Source organism: Salarias fasciatus, chromosome 7, assembly GCF_902148845.1.
Source record: "Salarias fasciatus chromosome 7, fSalaFa1.1, whole genome shotgun sequence".
In the NCBI taxonomy this organism is placed as follows: domain Eukaryota; kingdom Metazoa; phylum Chordata; class Actinopteri; order Blenniiformes; family Blenniidae; genus Salarias; species Salarias fasciatus.
Window position 1 is genome coordinate 24,857,626 of NC_043751.1, and position 26,029 is coordinate 24,883,654.

General features: G+C 44.5%; 1 protein-coding gene across 4 annotated transcripts in view; it reads right to left on the minus strand.

Moving 5' to 3' along the window:
• Window positions 1-3,051: 3,051 nt before the first annotated feature.
• Window positions 3,052-26,029, minus strand: part of ndrg4 (NDRG family member 4) — a 40,132-nt gene continuing 17,154 nt past the window's right edge. Inside the window, exons 2-16 of one of the 4 annotated variants that reach the window (XM_030096814.1) lie at window positions 24,659-24,749; window positions 16,775-16,813; window positions 10,910-11,015; window positions 8,235-8,355; window positions 8,045-8,107; window positions 7,623-7,683; window positions 7,433-7,519; window positions 7,164-7,324; window positions 6,966-7,022; window positions 6,746-6,797; window positions 5,650-5,697; window positions 5,202-5,237; window positions 4,832-4,883; window positions 4,688-4,726; window positions 3,052-3,436 (exon numbers count right to left, since the gene is read on the minus strand). In XM_030096814.1, the coding sequence (XP_029952674.1) occupies window positions 3,282-3,436; window positions 4,688-4,726; window positions 4,832-4,883; window positions 5,202-5,237; window positions 5,650-5,697; window positions 6,746-6,797; window positions 6,966-7,022; window positions 7,164-7,324; window positions 7,433-7,519; window positions 7,623-7,683; window positions 8,045-8,107; window positions 8,235-8,355; window positions 10,910-11,015; window positions 16,775-16,813; window positions 24,659-24,736 (1,155 nt within the window). In that variant the 5' untranslated portion in view covers window positions 24,737-24,749 and the 3' untranslated portion in view covers window positions 3,052-3,281. Of the gene's footprint in view, window positions 3,437-4,687; window positions 4,727-4,831; window positions 4,884-5,201; window positions 5,238-5,649; window positions 5,698-6,745; window positions 6,798-6,965; window positions 7,023-7,163; window positions 7,325-7,432; window positions 7,520-7,622; window positions 7,684-8,044; window positions 8,108-8,234; window positions 8,356-10,909; window positions 11,016-13,438; window positions 13,514-16,774; window positions 16,814-21,276; window positions 21,421-24,658; window positions 24,750-26,029 lie in introns of those variants that run through there. The other 3 variants (XM_030096813.1, XM_030096815.1, XM_030096816.1) reach the window with 3 other exon arrangements.

Sequence of the window (26,029 nt, forward strand, 5' to 3'; positions counted from 1 at the left end):
TGGGGGGTTCTGGGAGGAGGGGAAGAGGGTGACGATACTGTACAGCACTTCAAAAAGAGGGACAAGATACATTCAGGAGCCCCCCCGGGGCAGTTTGGATGGGTGGGAGGAAACCGAAGTGTCGACGGCAGAAAAAACACTGAGAGGGCGAAACGCGGCTACATGCAGACCTGGAGTGTTTCTGTGGACCTGATCGCATCTTCCTCGACCCATCCTCACATTCTTCACCTATGACATTCACTCGTTGGTGTGAGCATCTCTCTTTGACTTCAGGACCAATCGGACAGTGAGTGGAGCCCCCTGCTGGTGCTCAGACCGCCACACCACCTCCTCCTACATTAAAAGTGACTTCAGCTGATAGCCCTTTAGGCTGCGACTGGGTCTGCCTGTGAGAGCCGGGGCACCTTGAGAGTTTTTTTTTTTTTATTTTATTTTTTTTTGTTAGGGAAAAGGGTTTTCTTCATTTTTTTTAAGGTGGCTGGGGGTTGCCCTACATTCCGAGCTTGGAGCCCAAATGGCGCCAGAAAAGCCCCGCCCCTTACAGGCTGCCTCAGGTGAGCGCACACCTCAGCGATTGGAAGCTACGCCCCTTCTGGAAGGGGACCGAAGGGTTGGGTTTTTATTTTTTTCTCTTTTTCTGTAAAACTGAAAGCAGAAGAAAGTGACTATGGTACATGAATACTGTACAATAACACCAGGGGACCCCACACACACGGTTCTCAGTGAAGCCTTCAGACGCTGGGGGGACGTTTATGGACAAAAGGTTCTAATCTGGAACTTTGTCAATATCTAGAGAAGCTTAAGTGGAGGAAGTCATGGCTATGGTTTGTCTCCACCTTTATCATCTCCACTATCGACCCCTAATGAAGACCTCCAATCCTGCTTCTAACATGAGTATCTTTACACTCGCCACCATTACGTCAACGTACCCCCAGCATGCGAAGGACTCGGAGGGTGTCCAGGTTCAGACAGCAGCTCACAGCCTCGCTAAACTAGAACTACACTCATATCTAGATACGAAACACTGGTGAGCGACTAAACTGCACATTAATACATCTGGTGACCACTTAGAGATGGATTTTTGTGTGTGTGTGTGTGTGTGTGTGTGTGTGTGTGCGTGTATGTCTTTGGTGTTATTCCATTACAGAACCGAGCCCACGCAGCTTTCGTGAAAGTGTGTGTGTGTGTGTGTGTGTGTGTGTGTGTGTGTGTGTGTTTGCAGATGTTGTGTGTGACTGTAGCTTTGGTATATCCACGGAGAGGGCTGGGTGCTGTAAGGGAAGCAGCAGATTTCTTTGGTGCTCGTTGGGTTGGGTCTGGTTCTGTCTGAGACTCCTGTCCCCTCTGGTCTGGTTGGGTCTGGTTCTGTCTGAGACTCCTGTCCCCTCTGCTCTGGTTGGGTCTGGTTCTGTCTGAGACTCCTGTTCCCTCTGGTCTGGTTGGGTCTGGTTCTGTCTGAGACTCCTGTTCCCTCTGGTCTGGTTGGGTCTGGTTCTGTCTGAGACTCCTGTTCCCTCTGGTCTGGTTGGGTCTGGTTCTGTCTGAGACTCCTGTCCCCTCTGGTCTGGTTGGGTCTGGTTCTGTCTGAGACTCCTGTTCCCTCTGGTCTGGTTGGGTCTGGTTCTGTCTGAGACTCCTGTCCCCTCTGGTCTGGTTGGGTCTGGTTCTGTCTGAGACTCCTGTCCCCTCTGGTCTGGTTGGGTCTGGTTCTGTCTGAGACTCCTGTTCCCTCTGGTCTGGTTGGGTCTGGTTCTGTCTGAGACTCCTGTCCCATCTGGTCTGGTTGGGTCTGGTTCTGTCTGAGACTCCTGTCCCCTCTGGTCTGGTTGGGTCTGGTTTGGTTTGATTGTCGCAAAGAGCAAACTACCACATCCAAGAACTGCAGCTACAAACTGATGCCAGCTGGAGTGAGGCGCTAATGCAAAACTCCCCTAATGCTAGATACTACTCAGATACTAGAATGCCCTAAGATTACTTTTACATTCACATGCACACTATTACTGTACGTGTCTATAAATGTTTTCTATCCTATCATTATGAAGAGGATTGTCTTTGAAATGTCAGATGAAACAGATTAAAGCTGCACTCGGGAACATTTAATAAACGTTAAGTTGATTTCATGTCTTCACCTTAGCACACATACATTGTTGACCCTCTCCTTCCACTGCCCTCTGTATCATATTTTTCCACTTTGTTATTCTCTTTATTTCCTCAGACATTTCTCGTTTAACACTGAACTGCAGCAGACTGTCCACAATCATCAAACACGGTTGCACTGACGTGGACACGCTGCCATGACAAGCGCCATATAGAAAAGATAAAGCTCCCTGGTGGTGTAGTGGCGAGGACACCTTTTAATATCCTGAAGGTGATAACAGTTCACAGACACAAGGTCGTGTTTCAGATAAGACAGAGATTGAAGAAAATGGGTCCTGATCAAAGCCTACGATTGTGGCAGTTCGTAGCTTCTTAAAATAAACAACTGATTAGAGAAGCACCATGAAAAAAACACTGCTGTGGCTGTTCACTCACAAACAAGAAGCTATATATTAAAAAAACAAAACCTGTGAGCAGAAATGTGACAAAGATCAATAAATCACAGTAGATCAAAACACCTCTACACTGATGATACCTCTCTATTCATTTCTGATTGCTTCCTACATTCTTCATGAAATCTTCCCAAGTGCAGCTTTAAAGCAGCGTAATGAGCTCTGATCGTCCACTAAAGGTAACGCTAATGAATCCCCTCTAAGCTCTACAGGTGTACTCGGCTATGATTGGCTGTGCTCTGCTGTCTGTCAACTCCTGGACACGCCCTCCCAGGTACAACACTTGATAAAGAGAGACACTCACAAGTCGTCACACATTTGAAAATACTTCATACTTGCATAATACTCATACGTAACACTATTACTTCACATTGGCCACTATTCCTTTCTTGTGTCAAATTGCTAACAGCAGCTCATTATGGCGTATTGCTGAGTGGATTATTGTGGCGCGGGAGAGGTGGGGGTTGGGGGGGTGGGGGTGGGACTTACTTTAATTTTTATAAAGGGTGCAGGCAAAGAATGAGGGGACACTTAGCAAACACAAGAATGACACTCCAAGAACAAAAACAGTTGGCTAAATCTTCAAGTGCTGGGTGGAGGTGGATGTCTCAAAGGTGTTTCAGTAGCAATACGTACGGTATGTTACAGTGGAGGAGGAGAGGGAAGATAACAGAGGGAGGTTCAGACCTCCTGCCCTCCTCCGCCCTCCTCCTCTGGCCTCCCCACCTCCCCTCAGCAGGACACCTCCATGGTGTGGGTGACGGCGCCAACTCCCTCGGTGCTGTCGGAGTGGGTGCAGGCCCGGGAGCGCGAGCCATCCATGGAGCTGGCGCTGGTCAGCGAGGCCGTCCTGGAGCGTGCCAGGCGGGTCATACTGGCCGAGGGCACTGCGGGCACAGAAATACTCTGATTACTTCACATAAAGAGCCGCCGCGTCATCAGCTGGAGTCGATGGGGAGGGGGGATGTGGGGAGAACATGCTCATGTGGAAAACTGAAGCTTCTCCCTGCTCGCTGAAAATAAAGGAGCTAAAACAAAAAGTGGTTAATTGAAGCTGGCTAATGTGTCTGCACAGACGCATCGTCAGCATCATGCACTCAGATATGATGCTTGGCTTTGTTCAAGTGTTCTGGCTCCAGATAAACAAACTGGGTCTCTTCTGTTTATTGATTTGTGCACATACCGAGCTGTGCTGCCTTAAAACCTTTGTTTTTTTAATACTTTTCCCTCCAAAACACTTTGACTTAACTTGAAAAGTCATGTTTTTTGGTTCTTTCTTACATTCCAACTTCCCTGCTTCCCTGTTTTATTTTCTTTCATACTATATTTTTTTCCACTTCCTATGAAACAATAAAGATGACCAGATATTTTGATTTCACATTTCCCGAATGTGTGTGAATCATTTTCAAGTTTGATCTTTTATTATGAGACTATTTCAATGCATTTGGTTTTCCTTTCTATATCTTTGTTCGATTACATAATTTTTCATTTTTTCTGTTGCATTTTGGTTTTATCCATAAAAGCATTTTGTGATTTTACTTTCAATGTATGTCTATTATTAATTATTTAGAAAAACCCTATGAAATAGTCATTAAAAAATCATGTCAATTATTTATTTATTTGAGTGTTTTGCATTTTAATTTACATACATTTTCAATTTCTAAAAAAACTGAAAACAGGACATTCTTTGCAAAAATGGGCTTATCTCAATAATTTTAAATGCATGCTACATTTCTGATCTGTTTCTGGATATTTTTAGCATGTTTGGCTTCTTGTGAAGACGGTGATCTGTTGTGCGTTTCAGGCTTTGCTCCGAGCTGAGCGCCATGCAAAGAGCAACGCTGGAGATGTGATGGTGGAGGAATGGGAGAGCAGTAGGAGCAAGGACGGCATATTTTTCCTGTTCAGGTGAAAAAATATTCTCCAGAAAAAAAAAAACAATGAAAGGTGGGTTTCATGTCTCCAGGGGAGAAGACAAACACCATAAAGGATGGCAGAAATCAAAAGATCACAGCCCAAAAGATCGTTCTCAAACCCAAAAGAAACTTCAGAATACGAAAAAAATAAATTTCAAAATGCCAAAGTCATCAAAGAGGGCAGCAGTAAGAGGTCAGAGGTGAACAGGGAGGAGGAAGTACCTGGCCCTCCACTCAACCTCCGATCCTTCACATAAGCGACTGAGAGGAAGACAGAGGGACAGATTAACACACCCGAGTCCCTCTGCGACAGAATCATCATCTCTCTCTCACACACACACACACACACACACACACTGTACTTACTGTAGCCCATCCCCTGCAGGAAGTACTTGAAGGCCTCAGTCAGCTTCCCTGGCTGTGAAACAAACCAGAGATTTTATTTTACACGTGTAAACGATACATTCAGTGGCTGTTTAATGTGGACGATGTATTCACTGTCTGTGGTAAATGCGGAAGATGCATTGAAGTCAGTTAAATGTGGGTGATGCATTTAATGTCTGTTGATTGTAGATGGTGCTTTCAATGTCCTTGGTAAATGTTTACGATGCATTCAGTATCTGTGGTAAATGTGGGCGACACATTCAAACGCTCAAAGTCTGTGTGTGTGTGTGTTTGTGTGTGTGTGTATGTGTGTGTGTGTGTGTGTGTGTGTGTGTGCGCGCGTGCGCATTACCTGTGTGAGCTGGGGGAGTCCACCTGAGTCGGCCATCTGGAGGAGCAAAGAAAGCAGCCATCAGAGGAAAAGTGCATCTTCCATTGCAGGAACATCCCATTTGGAAAAGCTGAACCACTTGGAAGCGCAGTAATTCTACGTGTGTGTAGAAACTACGTCTAGGTTATATTTGTTTGTTTCAATGAGTGATATGTTTTCATGACTTATACTCGTGACCTGAACACTGTAATTTAAGAAATGGGAAATTCCCAGCACAGTCTTGTAACTGATGCCTATCAGGCTTCACGTGCAAATATGAGCTCAAATGTCGTCACATCTCTTATTAGATGATGTAAAGTGATGAGGAGGAAGTGAAACGTTTCATCTCCTTGAATTCTGAAGCATCACTTTCCAGTAATCTGTGATGATGAGTGTTTGATTAAAGATGCTGAGAGCAGGAAGTGTTTACCTTCAGGAAGGTGGTGTTGGTCGGGTCCAGTTTGGAGTTACACTCCACCTGAAACATGACAACAAACAAGCATGAAAACAAAAACAAAGACACTGCAGCAACTGAGTGGAGCCGAGCGTGTGTGTATGTGTGTGTGATCCTGACTGTGTGTGACTGACCCAGATACTGCAGTGTGCTGCAGAGATGAGTCACTCCAGCAAGCTGAGATTCAGCCGCAGTGTGAGCTCGCTCACACATACACACATACGCACGCACACACACACACACACACACACACACACACACACACACACACACACACACACACACACACACACACACACACACACACACACACACACACTTCCTCTACTGATTTTAATTTTTAATGCTTAACTCGTGTGGCTGCCAAATGAAATAAACATGATGAAGAATAAAAATATACAACATGGAAAAAAAAACTGTTGACAATCAAGAGTGAAGCCTCAGAGAAACACAAACACATCTTTATCAGGTTGTGCTGCATATTTTTCAGGTTGTATTACATCTTTTTCAGGTTGTGTTGCATCTTTTCAGGTTGTATTACATGTATTTCAGGTTGTCTTGCATGTTTTTCAGCCCTTTTTCAGGATACGTTGCATCTTTTCCAGATTGCGTTGCCTCTATCGACCTTTCTAACGCGTCTGAGTGATTTCATGTGTCATCCGGGTGCGAGTCAACACTTGAGCAGCAGCTTCGTGCGTTTGGATCAGCACATATGAAATATTAAGGTGACCTCCATCTGTCACATCCGATGAAACAGCCTCTGTTTACATCCCTGGCTCGCTGGCCCTCTCCTCCCTGTGCCAATTCCCCCCCCCCCCCCCCCATACACACACACACACACACACACACATGCACAGTTTCCAGGAGGTTGTATAACAAACCTCCATCTGACTGAGAGCACATTGATTCAAACATGCGGCAGATTAACTGGTGCAGAAAACCCCTGACAGACACACACATTCTCAGTTCTCTGAGTTACTCTGTTGCTCTGTGAGTTGCTCTTTGTGTGTTGCCCATTCCTGCCATTGTGAATGTGTTTTGCAGGTTTGTTGAAGACAACAGACGGACTCACCACTCCCTCCTCAGCAGGAGCGTTGTCTCCAACCACCAGCATGACGGGACACCTGTGGGAACACGGATCATTGACGCTCAGATTCTGCTCAACAACATGCTGGGCTGTATTCTTTACAGGTTATTGACACAGCTGCAGGATCATTTACTATATGGTACAGTATGACTAGAATGATGAAATATGAGGATCCGTGGATAGGTTGCTATGGAAACAGACTCACTTGAGGGTCTTGGCGTTGAGCACCGTCCCACTGCGGTTCATCTCCAGATCCCTCCGACTGACAGAGGACACACACACACACACACACACATCAGCATTTAGGGACATGTTGCTGCAACTCTGCTATGAGCGATCAATAGTTGTTATTCTAAGAAGAGAGCATCTTCCTCCCAGTGTGCGTGTGTGTTTGTGTTTTCACCTGTTGTACATGTTCCAGAAGAGCTGCAGGTTGAACTGGTTGATGGTGTTGTTGATCTGTTGCCTGTAGCTCTGCACCAGCTCTGTGTTGTTCATCAGCTCCTCCTGGCTGAACAGGTGAGGCAGCACAGTGTCGGGCAGAGCGCTGGTCAGACCTGACAGCTGAGAGCCGGGAAACACACACAACACGTCATTACTACAAAACAAGAAGAAGAATAACAAGAAGAAGAAGAAGAAGAAGAAGAAGAAGAAGAAGAAGAAGTATGGCACCTTGGTGGCAGCCCAGTCGATCCATCCTTTCCCATTGGGGTCGATGTTGAGCAGAACTAGACCTTCCACCAGGTCAGGGAAGATGAGCTGAGAAGAAGAAGAAGAATGGTTTTATGCAGATGATTTGTTACAAATTTTACCTGGTTTTCTGATGTCTATGTGAGTGTGTGGAAGACTGTATTCAACTCACAGCAAACTTGGCCAGGATGTAAGCTCCAGCTCCAACTCCGATCCCAACAATGCTCTTGAATCTGAAATAAGAGCCGCAGCAGTGTTAAACTGGCGGTGGGTGTGAGGAGCTGCAGCTCAGTAGGACGTCTCAGTCGAGACCGGACTCAGTGTTCAGGCTAAAATTACATCCTGCTGGCAGCAGCTCCCACTTCCTACAGAAAACCAAGCGTGAGGCTGCCTCTCTGCTCTGAACGTTTGGAGACGAGGCTGGATTTGATTTCCAGTTCTTCCGAGTTAAAGCGGAACGTGTGACTGTTGTGTGATTGTTGTGTGCCGAATGTGTGACAGCAGAAAGAAGCAGATGATCTGTGCCAGCAGGACAAACAGGACATCCAGTTCCTGCTTCTCTCTGAGCGTGTGCAGAATCCACAGAGCACCCACCCGAAGTGCTGCACCACGGTGGGCAACATCCCGGCCAGCTGGTCCATGGTGGGGTACTGGTACCTGTGGACAGGAGGGGCAGGGCGCCGTTAGCTCCACTAACATCCTCCCTCAAATCACTTACACATCACTGCAGCAAATGCAGCAGCAATGCAATGACAAACTACAAATACAGTCTTTTTCCTCTTACCCCTGGGGCATCTGCGGCGCTCCGACCTGCTGCCCCGGGGCGTCCACATGGCACACAACGAAGTGCTTGGTGATCTCCTGCATGTCCTCGTTGTTGAAGAAGCTGTTGAAGCACAGCTTGTCTGCAGGAGAGGAGACGAGGAGAGGTTTAGAGGGATGAGGACCCCCGAGAACACTCAGGCCGCTTAGGTGTAAACATAACCCGAAGAATTAGTTTCCACTTGAAAACATCGTCGCGTAAACAGGCTGTACTTTCTGAGCCTCGACAGAGAAGAGCAAGTTCTGCAGCAGCTGCGTGTTTCATAAATGTTTGTCCCACTTTCGGCTCGGTGGAACTTCCCGAGGCGCTGACCGAGCGGCGTTAATTAAACGGACCAATTAACATGACAACTGGGTTAGACATGAAAGTGGGGAGGCGGGGGGAGGCGGCGGGGGCGGGGGGGCAGAGGGCAGTTTGAGCCCTGGACGGATGGCACTCGATCTGAAGGAGACGAACAGACTCTCTCCATTGGGACGGAGGAGAGAAGCTTCTCGTTTGGAAGCAGCTGAATCATGGCTCCTGTTCTCCCACTGACTCCATGACCTACTTTCTCCTCTTACTTTCACCCCCTCTCCCCCTCGACATCCTCCTCTTCCTCTGCAGTCGGATGTAATACTTTAATGTTTTATCTGCGAGCTATTCTCACTCCATGACCTCTTTTCCAGTCTAATTCAGTCCTCTCTCTCTTCCTCTGCACACTCTCCTAATCTCTTTGTCTTGTCCTCGTCTCTCCCTGCTGGCAGCCATCTGCCCACTGGAAGTCTTTCTCATATCATATTATTCTCCTTCATCTTTTCTCTTCTCTCCCTCATCCTCGTCCTGCACGCCGCCGCACTGCAGTCGAGTGATTTATCGACTGGCCTTGAATGCTGATCGCCTCCCGGTTCCTCCGTCACTCCTCTTCCGCTCAATCATTCTTCTTTTTCACCTTCAGGGGTGCAAGCCGGACGACCACAGATCTGTGCAGTCAGCAGAGTCGAGGTCGAGCTCTGACACGCCATCATCGTCCGTCACGAAGCGGTGGTGGCGTTATGGAGCCGCTGCACCCCCACCTCATCTCACCCCACCCCCACCCCCACCTCATCTCACCCCACTGCAGCATGAGGATGTTTTTCTGACCTACATTTCGTCGATGCCTCTCACGCTCCCACTTCATTTCACTCCTTGTTTCTATTTCTGACTTTAACTTTAAATCCCCCGCCCCCCCGCTGCCACCGTCTCTTTGTTCTCCTCGCAGCTCACAAACATGGATTTTTATTAAATTATTGAACGCTCAGCCTGGTTGTGTAGCGCAGGCTCTGGTGTCTTTGTGCATTGTGAAGGTCAAGTGTTCCTTTGATCGCTGCATATCTGCACATTCATGGCCTCTATAGGTTCTCCCACCATCTCCACCAAACAGCCGATTCAGACCTGCTTTTTTTCCCATTTCCACAATTTTACCTCTCCATTGATCAAGAATTGCTACGAGCTGTTAAATTTACATTTCTACAGAAGCTTTAATCACAATATTTTTCCTAGTCTTTGTAGCCGCCTTAGATTGTCTCACAGCCTGCTTCACACTGTCATCTGCACAAATCAGTCCCGCAGTTATAAAGCTTCACAAGGAGCAATGGGTAAAATTCTGAAAAATGTCTTCTTTACACATATCACATTTTTCACAGATTTTGTGCTCGTAGCTGCTCTCGTTGCTTCCTTCAAACTGTCGTTCAGTGTTTGTTGTTATCAAGTCGGAGTTAACCAAGCAGCCGGACTCTCTGTGAAGTAAAATTGGAAAATGAAGTTGGATTGAGGATTGTGATGAAGCTCCAGAACGCTCATCGGAAGTTTAATAAATTTCTACATTTACGGCACTTTTCTCAGGTTTTATATCCATCATAAGTTCTTTTTCCAATCTGCCTCAAACTGTCATCGACAGATCATCGTTTGCTCTTTGATTGGCTCACCTATGGCCAACACCTTCTGAAGCAGCTGGTTGGGTTTTATCTGCAGATTCACCACTAGATGTCATCAAATCCTCAAAACATCACATCTTATTCAAACTGATTGTACTAGTCGGAATATCATAACACTTGAAAAAGAAACAAATTTAAGTCTCGTAATTAGAATTTAACAACGTTAACTGCATGAATTTGGCAAATGTCGCTCCCGGTTTCAACCTTTTGTGTATTTACTGAGCAAATAAGCTCATGAGGTGTATGAAACACACAGTCACACGTACTGAAGAGTTACATGGTTTTCTGTATTGGCTGAAGAAATCTTTTCTCTGTCAAAACCAATTAAAAACAACAGAAAATAATTTTAATTTTAGCACTTCAACTTTCCAGATCTAACACACATTGAACCAGCAGTGCCAAACACTTGACTTCGTGACTCAGTTCTTTCACGTGTCTTGTAATTACTCAATGCTGGAGGTGATAACGAGAGTGTGTGAGAATGTGTGTGAATGTGTGTGTGTGTGTGTGTGTGTTGGTACAAAGTGAAGGCAGGAAGCCTTGATGTGACATGGAGGCCAATTATCACCTCTGAAGAGTGCAGAAACAGGTACATCAGCAGAGAAACACACTGTCTTCATGTTTCAGAGGCTGTGTGTGTGTGTGTGTGTGTGTGTGTGTGTGTGTGTGATTGTGTGCACTCACGGTTCAGGCCCACGTCGTGGTAGGTGAGGATGGCCGGCTTGTTGCCTTTGGGGGCCCCTCGGATGATGACGTGCAGCATCCCGTAGGGGGTTTCCACATCGTGTTCCTGAAAGACAGAGAACAAACATGAAGCGCAGAAAATGATACGTCTAAAACCAGCAGAGTCAAATGGAATCTGCGGCCTGATGGACTCGTCTGAATCAACTCCACCTCCCCAAGTCTTAAGGTCGGATAAAACAGCCATCACATGCTAATGTAATGATTAAACAGCAGAATAATCGAAAGCTAAAGCTGCTAGACTGGACAAAAATGGACATAAAGAAATCATGTGTAACTATAGCTATATATACCACCTGTGACCACCAGATGTCACTCTATGACCACAGAAGGCTGCTACAGTACAAATCTCGATTACTACTGTATTTAACCGTATTAAATTGCGTTTAATACTGTACTGTATTAAGCGCGCTTTAAATCTGTTCAAATGTGCTTCAAATTAAGAATACAGTTTAGCATTACTACAATGGCCAAAATAATGTTTATATGAACTAGCAACAAGGGAGCCAATGATAATGGAAATAATACAAAAACAATATCAAACTAGAATTAGCTGGAGCGACTGAATTTTGGTCTAATAAAGGCAACAAAATAATCACTTTCCAAAACTATTAAAAAATGTACTTATACTATAAGTATTAGTAAAGTTAAGTATAAATATTTACTGTAAGTTATTATACTATTTTCTGGTCATTCCACTATTAAAGCAACATTAATAAAAATCCTTCAGAAATAATAATAACTGCAGCAGATGATGTAGCAATGAATGCGGAGGACTGAATTCTGGGTGGTTTTCTTCTTAATAATAGTTCTGTGAGATGCATCGTGGTCAGATTGGTTAATAGGTGGTAACGGCAGCTGTTGTACATTTCTGGTTTCTAAATCAAGCAAAAACACTAAAAAGGAATGAATCCGCAGCATCAGTGTGTTGATCCCCGGATTATAGAAGTTCTGGTGTGTTCTATGAAAAAAAAAGCTGCAGCAGGAAAACAGACGAGCGAGCGCTGACCCACATTTTGTCTGCATCCACAGCCAGACACACTCAAAATGGAGGTGTGTGTGAGCATGAGCTGCGCACTCACTCACACAAACACACACGGACTCAACGGTGTGTGTTTTAGGATTATGGAGCGTTAATCCGCCCGCTGACACTCTGTTTACATCCTCCACACACAGATCCAACATCATCCTCTCACACCTTCAGTCATTTTCAGCCACAAAGTGTCACTGAAGGACTTTGGATTCTAAAAATACGTCGTCACATCCAGTTATACCATCACAACATATCAAGTCAACGTTTTTTTCTGTGTCTATTAGGATATTACTGCGGCTTGTGTCCTGAATGAGCGAGTTGAATGAGTGATCTGAGACTGATGAAAGAGTGAAAATCAATTTTCTGAAAGACGATAAAGAGAATAAACACGCTTCAACTTTTCAATGAAATGTATGTGAATTTCAGTACTAAACACCTAAAATGATAAAGAGGTAAATGGATTTAATTTATAAACACTTGAGCAGTCACTGTTAATCACGTTCACCCATTCACCAACACAGGCAGCTGCTATGCGAGGAGCTCAGGGCATCCGTTGGGAGCAGTGTTTTGCTCAAGGACACTTTGACATGTGGACAGAATTGGACCTACAACAAGAAACAATCACTTGGCCAACCAAATCAAGCATAATTCAGTCAACAAAATATGTTGAAAGATGTGGAAGTCATCACACACACGCACACACGTATACATTACAAACAACACAGGAGCCTGAACGCAACACAGATTTTCATATTTTTAGATGAATGCATCCATCAGGAGGAAATGACAACAGAAATCTCAAGACAAAGCACAACTTCATTTATAAGTCAAATAAAAACAGATGTAACCGTCAGTGACCCGGACTCAAACCAATGTCCTTCACACTGTGAGCTGACGGTGCAAAACACTAAGCCTGTGTGATGGAGTGTGGATGCATAATTTCCTTCATAATCTCTCCTCTGTCTCACAGCCTGCAGATCATCACACTGTCAACAATTAGGAGTTAATCCATCTGGATTATCTCCGCATTATTCCAGCCGCGGCGTGTTATCATCTCTCTAATTTGAGGCTTTGTCTTTCTCAGCGACGCGCCACAAACTCTTCCTCTTGACCTTCAAAGCGGCCGTTGGGAGGAAGACGCAGCGCCCGCAGGGCGAAGCGAGGACGTGACTCCATGTTTTTCTCTCCCACTGCAGCAAACGCGCGGCGTGCGGCGGGATTAATGCCACGCAGGATGTGTGTCAGAGTGCCATCAGTAACTGTGTCAGTGGGCCACCATGGCGGGGTGACCCATCCGCCCGCACTGACTCCGCACTTTCTGCTCCGCATGAGGATGCGGCGTTGCCATGGCAACGTGGATGCAGCAGAGAATTCGATTCGGCGGCATCGAAAGAAAACGGCGGAGGACGTGTGAGGATGAGGGCGGTGAGCGAACTCACCCCGTCCCAGCACTCAGGCATGATGGATGGTCTCAGAGACGGCGCAGAAGAGGAGGAAGAGGAGGATGAAGACGAGCCAGGCCTCTCCTGTGGGAAGGGACTAGGTCCTGGTGGGGCTGCGGGATGCAGAGCCGGTGCTGAGGCTGAAGCTGCGGCAGAGTCTTTGTCTGCTGAGCAGACGCTCTCTTAAAGCTGCTGCCCCCAGCCCCCCCTTCCTCCTCCCCCCTCCGACTCTGAAGGCATCTGATCTGCAAACAGGGCGGAGACCGGAGGAGACGATTGGCTCGCAGCGCTGCGTCCCTGCATGCGATTGGTTGCTTCGCTCTGTCAGTCATCTATAGGGCAGCGGCCCCCTCCATCCTCTGTTTTCTCTCTCTCCCTCTCTCGCCCTCCTCTCTTCTAGTCAGCGACCTCGTTATTTTTGAGGCTTTTGGCAGAAACAAAACATCTGCTGTTCCCAAAATACGGCCAAATATTTGTTTGTTTGTTTTTTTTTTGAACATGCATCAGGACTCAACTGCCAGAACCATCATTTTCTGACCTTTTTTTCCTTTTAAATGAAATGCTCTAAATAACCATTAATAAACTGATCATATGTTATTGATCATCTTGGGAAAATGCCTTGTTCAACACATTGGCCAATCCTATTTTGAGGACAGTGGTGCGGCCACATTACAGCGCAGATGGGAGCAAAGGTCATGCCCAGGCAAACTCTAAGTCTGTTCCTCCGGCCTTCAGGCCACCACTGCCCCACTTCATCCAAACAGGAAAACTTCATTTGAAGAGTAATCTGTGAAACTAATAACGATTCTTCTTTCTCCAGATTACTGTAAATTGGAACAGAAGACGGCAGGAGATATAAATATCCTCTGAAGTTAAATCTTCAGGGAGGAAGACGCTCTATACTGTGGATGTTAGAGGGAGAAAGGTGCTCTATTCAAAGGAGGAGGGTGAGAAGAGTGAGTGGAGTGAGGAGAGTGAGGAGCGTACGTGCGCGTTCACATGGTTGCGATGGAGAGCGGCCGTCCATCATGCTGACTGCAGACTGGGCCTTTGTCCTGCCTCCCCCTTCTCTCTGTCTCTCTCTCCGTCCATCCCCTCTTTTTCCTGTTGACAGAAGTCCCAGTGCTGACTGCACTCCGAACGCCACTCTTCCTCTCCCTCTGTGTGAGATTAACTCTCTCCCTGCTGACGCTGCATCAGCACTGTCTGCTCTAAACACACAATCTGCGGCGGCAGAGACACTGAACACACACTCAGACCCCCGCCTGCTCATATCGGGGAGCTTTACAGCTCTTAATTTCCTCTTTCTGCACTGTGGATGCTTTATTTGTTCTTCTGTGGAAATTGGACACCTGTCACTTTGCTGCAGTGTGATTAACACAAACACACTGACAACAGAAACACACTGATCCCACCACCATTTATTTTCAAGAATATTTTATCAAAGCATAATTTAATATCCCCCTTAGGAAATGTCTTTCTTTTCATTTCACCCGCTCTGTTTATAGTTCAGCCAAACTGTGTGTACTCAGACGGGGGCTGCCATGGTGGACCGGGGAGCTGGTGGGGGTCCGAGGCCTCACTCACGGTCCCTCAGTGGAAATCTGTCAGGTTTGTACATCAGGCCTCTCCTCTCAAAGCTGAACATTAAACCAGACCCCAACTCTTTCAACTAGACCAAGAGTCTGCAAATTAAACCTGAACTCTTTACATTAGACCAAGACTCTTTAAACCAGTCCTAGACTCATTAAGCCAGCCCCAGTTTCTAAAAAGAAGACCGAGACTTGTTAAATAAATCCCTAACTCCTGAAACTGGATCCAGATATACGTACTAAACCAGACCTCGACTTGTGGAATAGATACAGGCTTTTCAAACCAGATTCTTTCTTTCTTCTCTTTTTTTGACACAAATCAGTGAAAAGCAGCAACGCAGAATCAAAGGGTTAATCGAGAAGATGTCGACTTTCAGTTTCTCTGAGATTCTCCTGACGATGCAGCCTGCTCATGTTGTTCATAAGCTTCTTAAGTTCCACACTGTGAACTCCCTACAGGCACCAGAGGAGCTGCGTGAATCCACACAGCCAGGGAAAAAAAAAAAAAAAAGCCTCACTTTCAAGCTGCGTGCAGGATAATGAAGTAAGATATCCATGACAAGGTTTTAAAAATAACCGTATCAGTCAAGCTGAAGGAGCGTGAAGCTTCTTCCTCACACAAACAGGTTTCGAGAGCATCGCGAACCAGGCAGCGAGGAGACGTCTGGGTGAAACGCGGCCACGCCATATTCACCGTGTGGAACAGGCATGTGACACATTTCAGAGTTTAGAGAACTGGAGGATTGGTTGGAGAAGCGAGGCCCCATCCTGCACCTCGTGTGCAGCTGTGAGAATGATCCGGGTGTGAGGAAGAGGTGTTTCATGGGAAGCGGCTGCTGTCTGACGCCCACAACACGTCTGATTAAAATAAACCCCGTCACATGTGCGAAGACTCATCAAACTCATGTTGTAATGCTGCATGAAACTTTCTGAAAGATGCAGCCTGGAGAAGCAAACGCTGGCATGATTATCAGCTGAAGCCTCCATTCTAACCAAAATGACCACCATCGCATGTGAAAAGCGAGTCCGTCTGTCTGTCCTGTAATCTGTCCTTTCGCTCTCTGTTTCTATGGCTCAAACTCAACCATGACTTCGGCCTCCAGAGTCTACAGGAGGAACTAATCTAAAAACTACACCATCCCCAAACCCCTCTCACTCTATGACACAAGACCACAGATTTTTAACCAAGAAATCTCCGTTACTACCCGTTTTTTCTTTTGCAATTTGCAATCAATGGAGTTCAATAACTTCCGCACCTATTAGACTTGTGACTCATACAGTTCTACTGTAGATTAGTATGTAACTGGACAATGTAGAAAAACTGGCTTCAGATTTGTTTTTAGGAGGATTTCTTTTCTCAAAAATAACAAGAAACAGAGCTTGCTTAGGAAGAGGTCTGTCTTCATGTTAAATCTTTGTTTGACGTTTCAGTATCTGCAGATATTTCACAAATAATGAGGCCAAGCTGTAATATCCTGTGAATTTTGAACAAAAGGAAAAAAACACACACACACACAAAAAAAAAAAAACTCAGAATCTTTTCAGGCTTGTGTTCATGTCACTATATCACAACTGATTTCCATCATCTTTGCTATATTCGGCTCTGGAAATCAAATATGACTCAGACGGGATTCATCAAACTGAAAAAGCAAACATGGAGAACTCAGAAACTCATAATAAAAAAGGGGGAAAAAAAAAAGAGGAGAGACAAGGAGACGAGAGCTCCATCATCCTTTCGTACCTTCCAGTCCCCCACCGGCATCAGCTGCTCACAGCTCTCCTGCAGAGAGAGGAGTGGACAGGAAGACAGAACAATTAAAACAGAACAAATACGAGCAGCCTGAACTCATGAGCTCACACACCGACAGAGGGAACAGCATCCACTGTGGAGCCGACAGAAGAGCAACACCAGCTGAGCACTGCAGGGCCAAACCACAGACAAGGAACAAGCTCAGCTTCCCACAAGTGTCTGAGATCCACGACAACAGATAAAAACAAAGCAAAATTTTAAAAAAAAGGATGTTTTGTTGCACAGTTCTGATTCTAGGCTTATTTAAGGGGTTATTCCAGTGGTTTTTAATTTTTAAGTATAAATTGTGGGACTTATAGGGGGACCGCTCCTCAGGAAGCAGATAAGAAAAGAAAAACCCTCACTGATAGTTTTTTTTTTTTTCTAGTTCGACTGAAGTGAACTGAAATGGATCAAGACACTTGTAAACATGTGTTTGTCAGATAAAGAAATACCAGAAATTTCAAATTCAAGATATTTTTGAAGGCTCAAGGAATCTATATGTCTGTCTGTCTGTCTGTCTGTCTGTTAATCACAGATGTATCACAATCCAAGGAATCAGTCTAAGGAACAATCTTGACTCTAAAATTAAAATGTCTCAGTCCATTTATAGTTTCAAGAAATGTCTAAAAGAACAATTATTAAAAAGATATGATACTACTGTATAATACGAAATTATAATATTTTGATTTTGTAAATATCTTCTTGTGGGATGGTTATGTTTAAAATCAAATCTTGATGTAAACTGTTGTTTTGTCAATTATTTTGTGTTGGTAGGGGCAGACATTATAAGTTTTACTTCTTTCTGCTCCTTTTCATTTTTTTTTCAAAGAATGAAATAAACAATAAATGAATGAATGAATGAATCTATTTATACTTTATCTTTTATAATATAAAACATGATTACTATAATAAAATGTATTTACTTATATATCATTATTTATTCACTATACCTTCCTTATAGTTTCTGCATATGAAATTTGAACCTGTTGGTGACATGGTTTAGTTGCCCCCTCTTGTGGTGATGAGTAGAACTGCATGATAAAGCTGGACTCTTGGAGAACGTTCTGTCTTTTTCTTTAAGCTGAAATTGTCAGTCATCCTATGTTGTGTTGCTGTCTGCAATCTGAGCTGCTTCTTCAAAGGTGCACTCTGCAGGATTTCAGCTTTTGGCAGCTGTTGAGGAAAGACACACAACAACGCGTTGTGGTAGAAGCTGTCATTACGTTGCCAAAGGTGTAAAAGCTGGAGAGAACAGAATGAATAGCAACAGAGGAAGTTAAACTGTGCTGCTGTTTTTACAGAGTCTGTAATCTTAACTTGGCTAATAAACTGAATGTGTGTGAATTTAATGGAATACCCCCTTTAAAGATATTCAATGCATTTGGGATATTTTGCATTTTAATTAATCTGCATTAAATCAGTTTGAGACAAATTTTGAATTTACAAAGACTCAATGTAGCACGTGTGGGAAACTGGAAACAACACAGCAGTAAAAAGTGAGAAAAGATGGCGTTTAAATGATGACACAGAGAGCTAGAGCCAGTTCCCTCATTGCAACAACACAAATCATCACTATACACATCTAAATGATGAGCCAGGGGTCTGCAAAGGCATGTTTCTTAAAGGTCTGGCCTAAGTAACACGAGTTTGACTTCTCCAGGTAAGTCTGACTTCTTGAAGTTAATCTGACTACCTGAGGTAAGTGTTATTATTCCCTGAGACTTATTCCCTGAGTTTAGTCCGACTTCCTGATGTCAGCCTGACTCCCTGAGGTGAGTCTGACTCTGTCAGACAGAAGTTTGGCTCCCCTCCTGTCAGATAAGTGTAAAAATTCAGACACTCTGACTGGTGGCCATCTGGTTCCTGTCAGAGCGATAGCTGCTGCCCAGCTCGGTTAAAGCTCTGCAGCTCTGGAACTCTTTGGAGTTAATGGAGGACAGAATGTGAAAGAGCTTGAAGACTTGAATAAATGTCGTCTCACAGGAGGAAGGTGCTCATATTTTACAGGATCTTGGCTCAACTCATTTCAAAGGAGGAGTTCATGTTTTCGTGTAGTTTAAGTCTGGAAACAATTGTCACATGTTTACTTTGTACTTGCTTTAATAAAATCGGTTTTACATTTCTATTTGGTGATTGTATGAGAAGAGGTTCAATCGGAAGTAGCTGCTAGCTAAAACAATATTTTTTTCTTGATTTATTTTTGGATACTTTATCACTGCACTTCAATAAAAAGACTTTGAATTATAATTCTGAAAGTTCCTTGTTAAACTAAAGACACAATTTAATGTTTTAAAATACACGTTATTTGCATTGTTTACAGACACGTGTGGAAAAACTATGAACTCTGCCTTCAAGAAAAGATTACCGATAAGATGAATTAGGAAATCAAAACAACTGAAGATTTGAAATCAGAGTTATCGAATGAGTTTTCGGTCTGTGTGATTCATTCGTGCTCTGCAGACTTCAGGTCGGCTCAGAGCAGGAACTTCTGAAACCACGAGAACATTAAGCATGCAGCAGATTGTGAAGGTTTCTGGAGACGTTTCTGGAAGAAAACACAGAGCAAAACACAGAGGAAGGCGGAGGAGAAGCGGCGGGTTAGCGAGGAAAGGTCGAGTCTGAGTGACGATCGGAGAGAAGACTGGAAAAGAAAAGGAATCGGAGTGAGACGGGAGACACGCCTGAAGAACAAGAAACATCTCAGCCTACACAGAACCTGAAGCTGCCCGGCGCTCCAGATCCACGGAAGTTTTAAGGTTTCATTTAAGTCAGAAGTTACTACCAATACTGATGATGCCAGTCTCAAAATAAAGCCAATTTTAACGTGACATTTCTCATTCAGGCTATTGCTAATTTGCTTGCTACTAGTTATAGTAGCTGTCGTGTCAGCATCACCGATATCTCAACTCAGGTCTCAGTGTTGTGTTTACATTATTCATTTTTTACTTTTTAGAAATTTCCAAGATGCAAAATCGAAAAAAAAAAAAATCAAATGTTTTCCATCCACAGAGGGACTCTGCGACGGCCAGAGGCTGAGAACCACTGAGGTAAGAAGTTGTGAAATACTCTGATTACTTTTCAGACTGAGCCGGGCAGCTCCGGTTCACGTGGCTGTTCACTGTGAGAGGAGTCAGGCTGGGTAAAGGGGGGGCGAGGGGGCGTCAGAGACGACAGTGCGGTGGTCGGACCAGCAGGTGGCACTCTTCTCTTTCTTAAAGCTCCTGATGATGATGGTGATGATGATGAAGAGCTGCTCCTTGCAGGCTCCCAGTCTCAGCGTGAGCTTCAGTCAAACACTTTTTCCTCTCTTTTAAATGAAACTCATCAGTCCTGAAGTGTGTATTAATAAAGCCTGAGGAACCGTCCCTGCTGTGTCACTGACATTTTTCTATTAATGAAAAACTTTAATTGGTAGGATTTCATGTAATTGGTTTTTAATGTTGAATAGTTTTTACTGTTATAATTCATGTTATTCATCAAATCATCCTTTTTATAATAATCACTTCATATTTATTTTCCCTTAACCCTGAGTGCAGTTGTTTCTCTCTCTCTCGTGTATATTAGTTTATTATTTAACGGACTTGTTGATAAACTGAAGCATCGAACTTACAATCAAAGAAAATGCTAAGCTAACTAGCCTGAGCGCAGTCTGCATTTCTTCTTCTTCATCAGAATTCCACTGCTGTGTTTGTTGGTTGGTTGGTTACCACCACATGCTATTGTTACCTGGTACATTTCAATCTTTTCCGCTATTCCAATAGCCAAGTTTACGCTCAACTACTTAGCTATGCGACGAACTTAAAGTTTCATTTCAAAGGGCTAATCTCGCGATTATGTTTTATCGACTTTAACGACTGATTTAGACGCCAAAGCATAAAAATTGATGTCATAATACAAAAAAATTTCAATTGCTAAGCTAAATGGACTCTACGGGCATTCTTTTTATCAACGGATTTCTTATCCTTGAGGATTTTACTACTTTGTTTAGTAGGTGATTTAAAAAAAAAGCTCCATAGCATAGTGTAGAGTTTACGCCAAGCTAGTTAGCTACATGAAGAACTGGTAAACAGCAGTTTTGTTTCAACTGTATCTAAAAAGAATAGCTTTCATTGACTTATTAAAATGCAAAAGGAGTAAATCAGGTTGGATTTTGAAAGCTGACCTGAGTAGTTTGGTTTTTCACCTGCTGTTCATTTCGACGTGCTGCTTTTGCTTTGATTTCAGAGCATGTTCTTTATAGTTTTACACACATGATGTTGATCAGGCCGACCGTGTTTCTTCGTGGTGGTTTGTTTCTTTCCATCGTGCTGGTCTCTGATCCACTAGATGAAGATAAAATGGTGACTGCTTATTGAGTGCGCGAGGTGAAATTTGGGAGGTTCTTCTAACCGTGTGCTGTGTTTGGCTCTGTGTTCTGGCAGTCACATGTTTCTGCTTGTTCTGGTAGTTACCGGGAGGACCCCGCTGGTCCGACGGCGGGTCTGGCGGAGCCAGTGCCGTGCGATGACATGCCAGCGGTGAGTGGGGCGGCTGGGGGGAGGGGGGTTGTTAAGGGGCGCGGGGCTGGCCCCTGATGCCTCCTCTCCTTTATCCTGCTGCGTAGCGAAACAACAAGCACAACAAGACAGTTACTGGGAAACAACCGGGGCAGACAGAGCACATGGAGACCAGAACAGATCGTTCACAAAAACATTTCCTCATCCTCACAAGAAGTCCTGAAAAACATATGTAGCCTCATGGAAACGACCTGTAAATATGTGACATTTACATACATGATTTATATCTATTTATAAAGCTCTTCACTACCAGGTTCCATCATCCCTTAAAGAGCTGTTAGTCCCATATTATCCAGCAGAACACTTGGTTCTCAGAGTGTAGCTTACTGGTGGTTGCTCGGTTTTCTAAAAGTAGAGCGGGAGGCAGAGGCTTCAGCTATCAGGCTCCTCTCGTGTGGAACCAGCTCCCAGTTTCAGTTCGGGAGCCTGACACAGTCTCTACGTTTAAGGTTAGACCTTCACTTTTCTACTTCATAAAGCTTACAGTGAGAGCTGGTTCAGGACCTTTTTCTTGTGAAGCTGCTATAACTCCAGGCCTCGTTTACAAGTTTTCAAGAGAAAATGCTAAACCTCTGTGGCGTATTGGGGGTCCTTTTTGTATGACCACTCTGATGGGAGCCAACTTTAATGCTCCCAAGGTGAAACTTTTTGAAAATGTTCCATCTCGGTTAAAACGGTTGAAATGTAGCGACTGTGCATGCTAATTTGTTCTTTTCATGCTCAGTAGTTGGACGATATAGGAACAATGTTTGCCTTCAGACTGGCATGACTCCCAGTCCATATTCTCCTGGACTTGGTAGTTTCAGAGTAGACAGTCACCATAATAACAATCCAACTTGGTCGTCTGTCCATAAGAATGTATGCATTATTAGTGACTCATTCTCTGCATACACGTGCGTGGTTTTGTAACGAAAACAAAAACAGCACCCATTAGTGGCCCAACATGAAAACTACATCTTTTTCAGCGTTTCCGCCGTTCGAGTGTAAAATTGACACTGTGTTCAAAAGGTTGGCGTGTACATGAAAGTTTTTTTCTCAAATGAAAACGCAAAAGCAATGCATACTTACTTGAAACGTCATGTAAACAGGCCCTTCTACGTTTTGGAGACAATTTTTAAAGAACCTTCTCCTCTTTTATTGCTCATCATATGTTCTCCACTGAACTCCGCTGCTCCTGCTCTCCTTCCTCTGAACCTACCTGCCAGATCCTGATTGGAGCCTCAGTCTAGTCCCATAAAATCTTTGGTTTCTTTTTCTGTCAGAGTGTATTTTAAGTGGTGCAATGTAATTGAAACTGAATTGAAATGACTGAACATATAAAGACAGACTACATCTGAGACTGCCTCCCAGTGGATTTCGTCTTTTTGAAAAGGCTCTGACGCCACAACACGAGGACATCGCTGTATTAGTTTAGTTTATGAGTCAGTCAGTATCTGTCCTAAAAGGTCGAAACGCTGCAGACAAACCGAGAGACCCATGAAACCTCCTTCCGTGTTGAGTCACGCAGACGTGTACCGGTGGATCGACGCGGCAGCGAGTCGATGGCCTCGATTATTTACGAGCCGCGGGTCGTAACGAGCGACCTCTGCAGGATCGATGGCAGGACGGGTCGTTAGCGCTGCGCTGCATCTGATAGGAGTCATAACACCCTGACCCACTGCTTCCACACGGCCACGCTGACAGTCTGCCACAGTGAGTCATGGTGGCTTTGTTTAACCCCAGGCTCGGTTAGATTCCCGCAGCTCAAACAAGAGACTGTGTTTGTTTTCATCCTTCTCTGTTAAGTAATGATGTTTGTTTTAACACAACGTCTTCCTCACAATGAGTCTTTTTCTCTCATTCAGCATCATTCTGAGTCTCTCCTTTTCTGCTCTTTTAATCATTCATGCAGTCGATAGAAACAATAACAGAATCCTGTTCAAGACTTAAAGGGGACCCATTATTGCTTCTACTCTGTACAGACATCCATTTTTGTAATTTATGTAAATTCTGCAAATCCTCGTCATATTTATCGTGTTATTGCTATTGTGGTATTTCTTTCTCTCTCAATTCCCTCTATTTATATTTTATACTTGTGCCTTTTTTTTTTCTTTGCACCACCACCAAAAGAAAATTCCTTGCATAGGCTACTGTACTTGGCAATAAACCTGATGCCGATTCTGACACATATGAAGTTTTGGAGATGCTCAGCTTCAAACGGTCAAGGCCTGACACAGATTCAAGGAAATGAGGCTGGTGCCAAATTACAAGAAGAAACAGTGCAGAACCTCTATGTGGGTAGTGATGTTTACAGAGAGGCGTGTCAAATTACAATAAGGAATGTTTCTGGAAGAACTATTTCATTTATAGATTGAGAGGTGTGGTCAGAGGCTTGTGTCAAATTACAAGAGGCAGCGATGCTGGAGGATGACCTGTATATAGATTTGGAGGTGTGCAAAATTACCTGGTGTCAAATTACAAAAAAAGGGATGGTGCTGAAGGAGGAGGCTCATACAGCTCCAAATGGCTAACGTCCAGATTATAGAGCTTCGCCCTCCAGTGACAGCCAGAGTATGCGGCATCTTCCTCCTACTAACTGGTGTGACTTCAGCAAATGTCCAGATTACAGGGTTCATGATGGAGACGCTGCGTAAAATATCCTACGACTCAAAGTTACATCAAACATGTCAGTCAACATGCAGCAAGACCCCAAAAATCCATAGTTTTTGCTTAGGCTGTTGTCCCCACCCTGTACTGCATCACAGCTGTTTAACACGAGACGCAAGAAGAAAGTTAATTCATAATAGGTCTCCTTTAATTAGCCATTAGCTGTTGCTTCCAGAGGACACTGTCTTGTTGGATTTCCTCCTTTCTGCACTGAGAATGATCTTCAGCCTTAACCTTTTGTCCATTTACTGGATAAGAGGACTGGAATAAGTGACGCTCATGCGATCGCCTACTACACATTTAGCTGTTTTTGCCTCTCCATCCTCCACCTCTCTCTCCGTCTACCCTGCCCATCATCTCGTGGTGTTGTTCCTGAGAGTCGCAGCTGGATGAATTTCATTCATTTCATCCTCCGCTAGCAAAGCGGGATCGTTGTCTCATTGTAACACAGCTGATGAACACAAACGTCTTTGTCCAAGAGGTTGCTGAGGGTCTCGTTCTGTGAATACGCTGAAGAAGCAGCCACACGAACACGCTCAGACACACACACACACACACAGGGTGGGGTTACGGGGATAGGGGTGGGGTGGAGGGGGTGGGGGTTAAGAGGCAGTAAACAAAGAGGACTGACCATGTCTGAGTCGGCTGCTCTCTGCTCCAGCAGCAGGGGCTTCTCCTCCGTAAACTGCTGCTCCTTCATCCCCGCCATCCTGGACAGCAACCTGCAATCACCATGGCAACGAGCAGAACGAGACACACACACACACACACACACACACACACACACACACACTTCATTACATCATGCATGCTGCTTACTGTGCTTAACCTTAAAAATAATAACAATCTGCAGAAGCATTTTTGCATTCTGATGTCAGCGATCGGTGACGTTTACTCATTACTCATTACTTCTTGAAAAGTAGTTGTACTTGGAAAAACTGTGACACATTAGCCAAGCTGGGACAGTTTAAAGTCCCACTCCAATCCTCTTTCGTAGTTATTATTTTAAAGCGTTCTCAGTAGTGTTTAAATGTGATTGGGAAGCTTTTAGACAAAATCACTAAACCTGTGCCATTTTCCAGGACCCTGTATCTGCAAAGCTCCACAAGCTCAATAGCAACTCGCCTCTGGGCTGTGAGCAGAGTCAGCGCTGCTCTGCGCCCTCCCCCGTTCACGCCGGAGAAGCCCTCTGCTATTAGCTAGCTCTTCCCACTAGCTTACAGCTACATCTCTCAGTCAATGGTTCTGCCGACCACCCTTCGCCTCTCCACTACTTCCGGGTTGCACAGGTTCGGCATGGCCGTCGGTGGATTGTCTCACAGTGACCTGAAGGCATTGTGCTGCTTCTTCCCTGCTAACAGCAACTAGCGCGCAGTGTCTGGGCTCTGTTCGGGGCTTCGCCCGCTAACCGGCCGAGCCTGCAGTCTCACAGCTCTGTTTGGAGATCGGAAAAATGCTGCATGAACATGTAAACAACGTGAAGAACATGATGTTCACTGGAGTGGGTCTTTAATGACTGGTTCACTCATTCGGTTAATCCCAAATTACATCTGTTCGTAGGATGATGGTATTCTATAATCTAGATCAGAGGTGTCAAACCGATCCTGGAGGGCAGCAGCCCTGCATGCTTTCCAGGTCTCCCTGCTTCAACACAGCTGAGTGCAATGAGTGGCTCGTTATCAGGCTTCCTGCTAAACTTGATAAACCTTCATGAGTTTCAGCTACTATGGATACATGCTAATGCTACTGTTAGTTAAACCAGGACATATTTCATGTTGCTGTCATGGGGATTGAGTTAGTTCATGATAAACTATACTAAGTAGGGGTTTTGTGAAATCGTAACTGTGAGGAGGGAAGCTTTAGCTTTCGCAATTGCTAAAATTACCTCAAACTGGAGAAAGTAATGAGTCAAATGGAAATCCAGTGACTGTAACCAAGGAGTCGGTTAGAATGGCATTACTGCCACAGGGCCAACAAGGCTTTATCGGTTCATTCAATTACA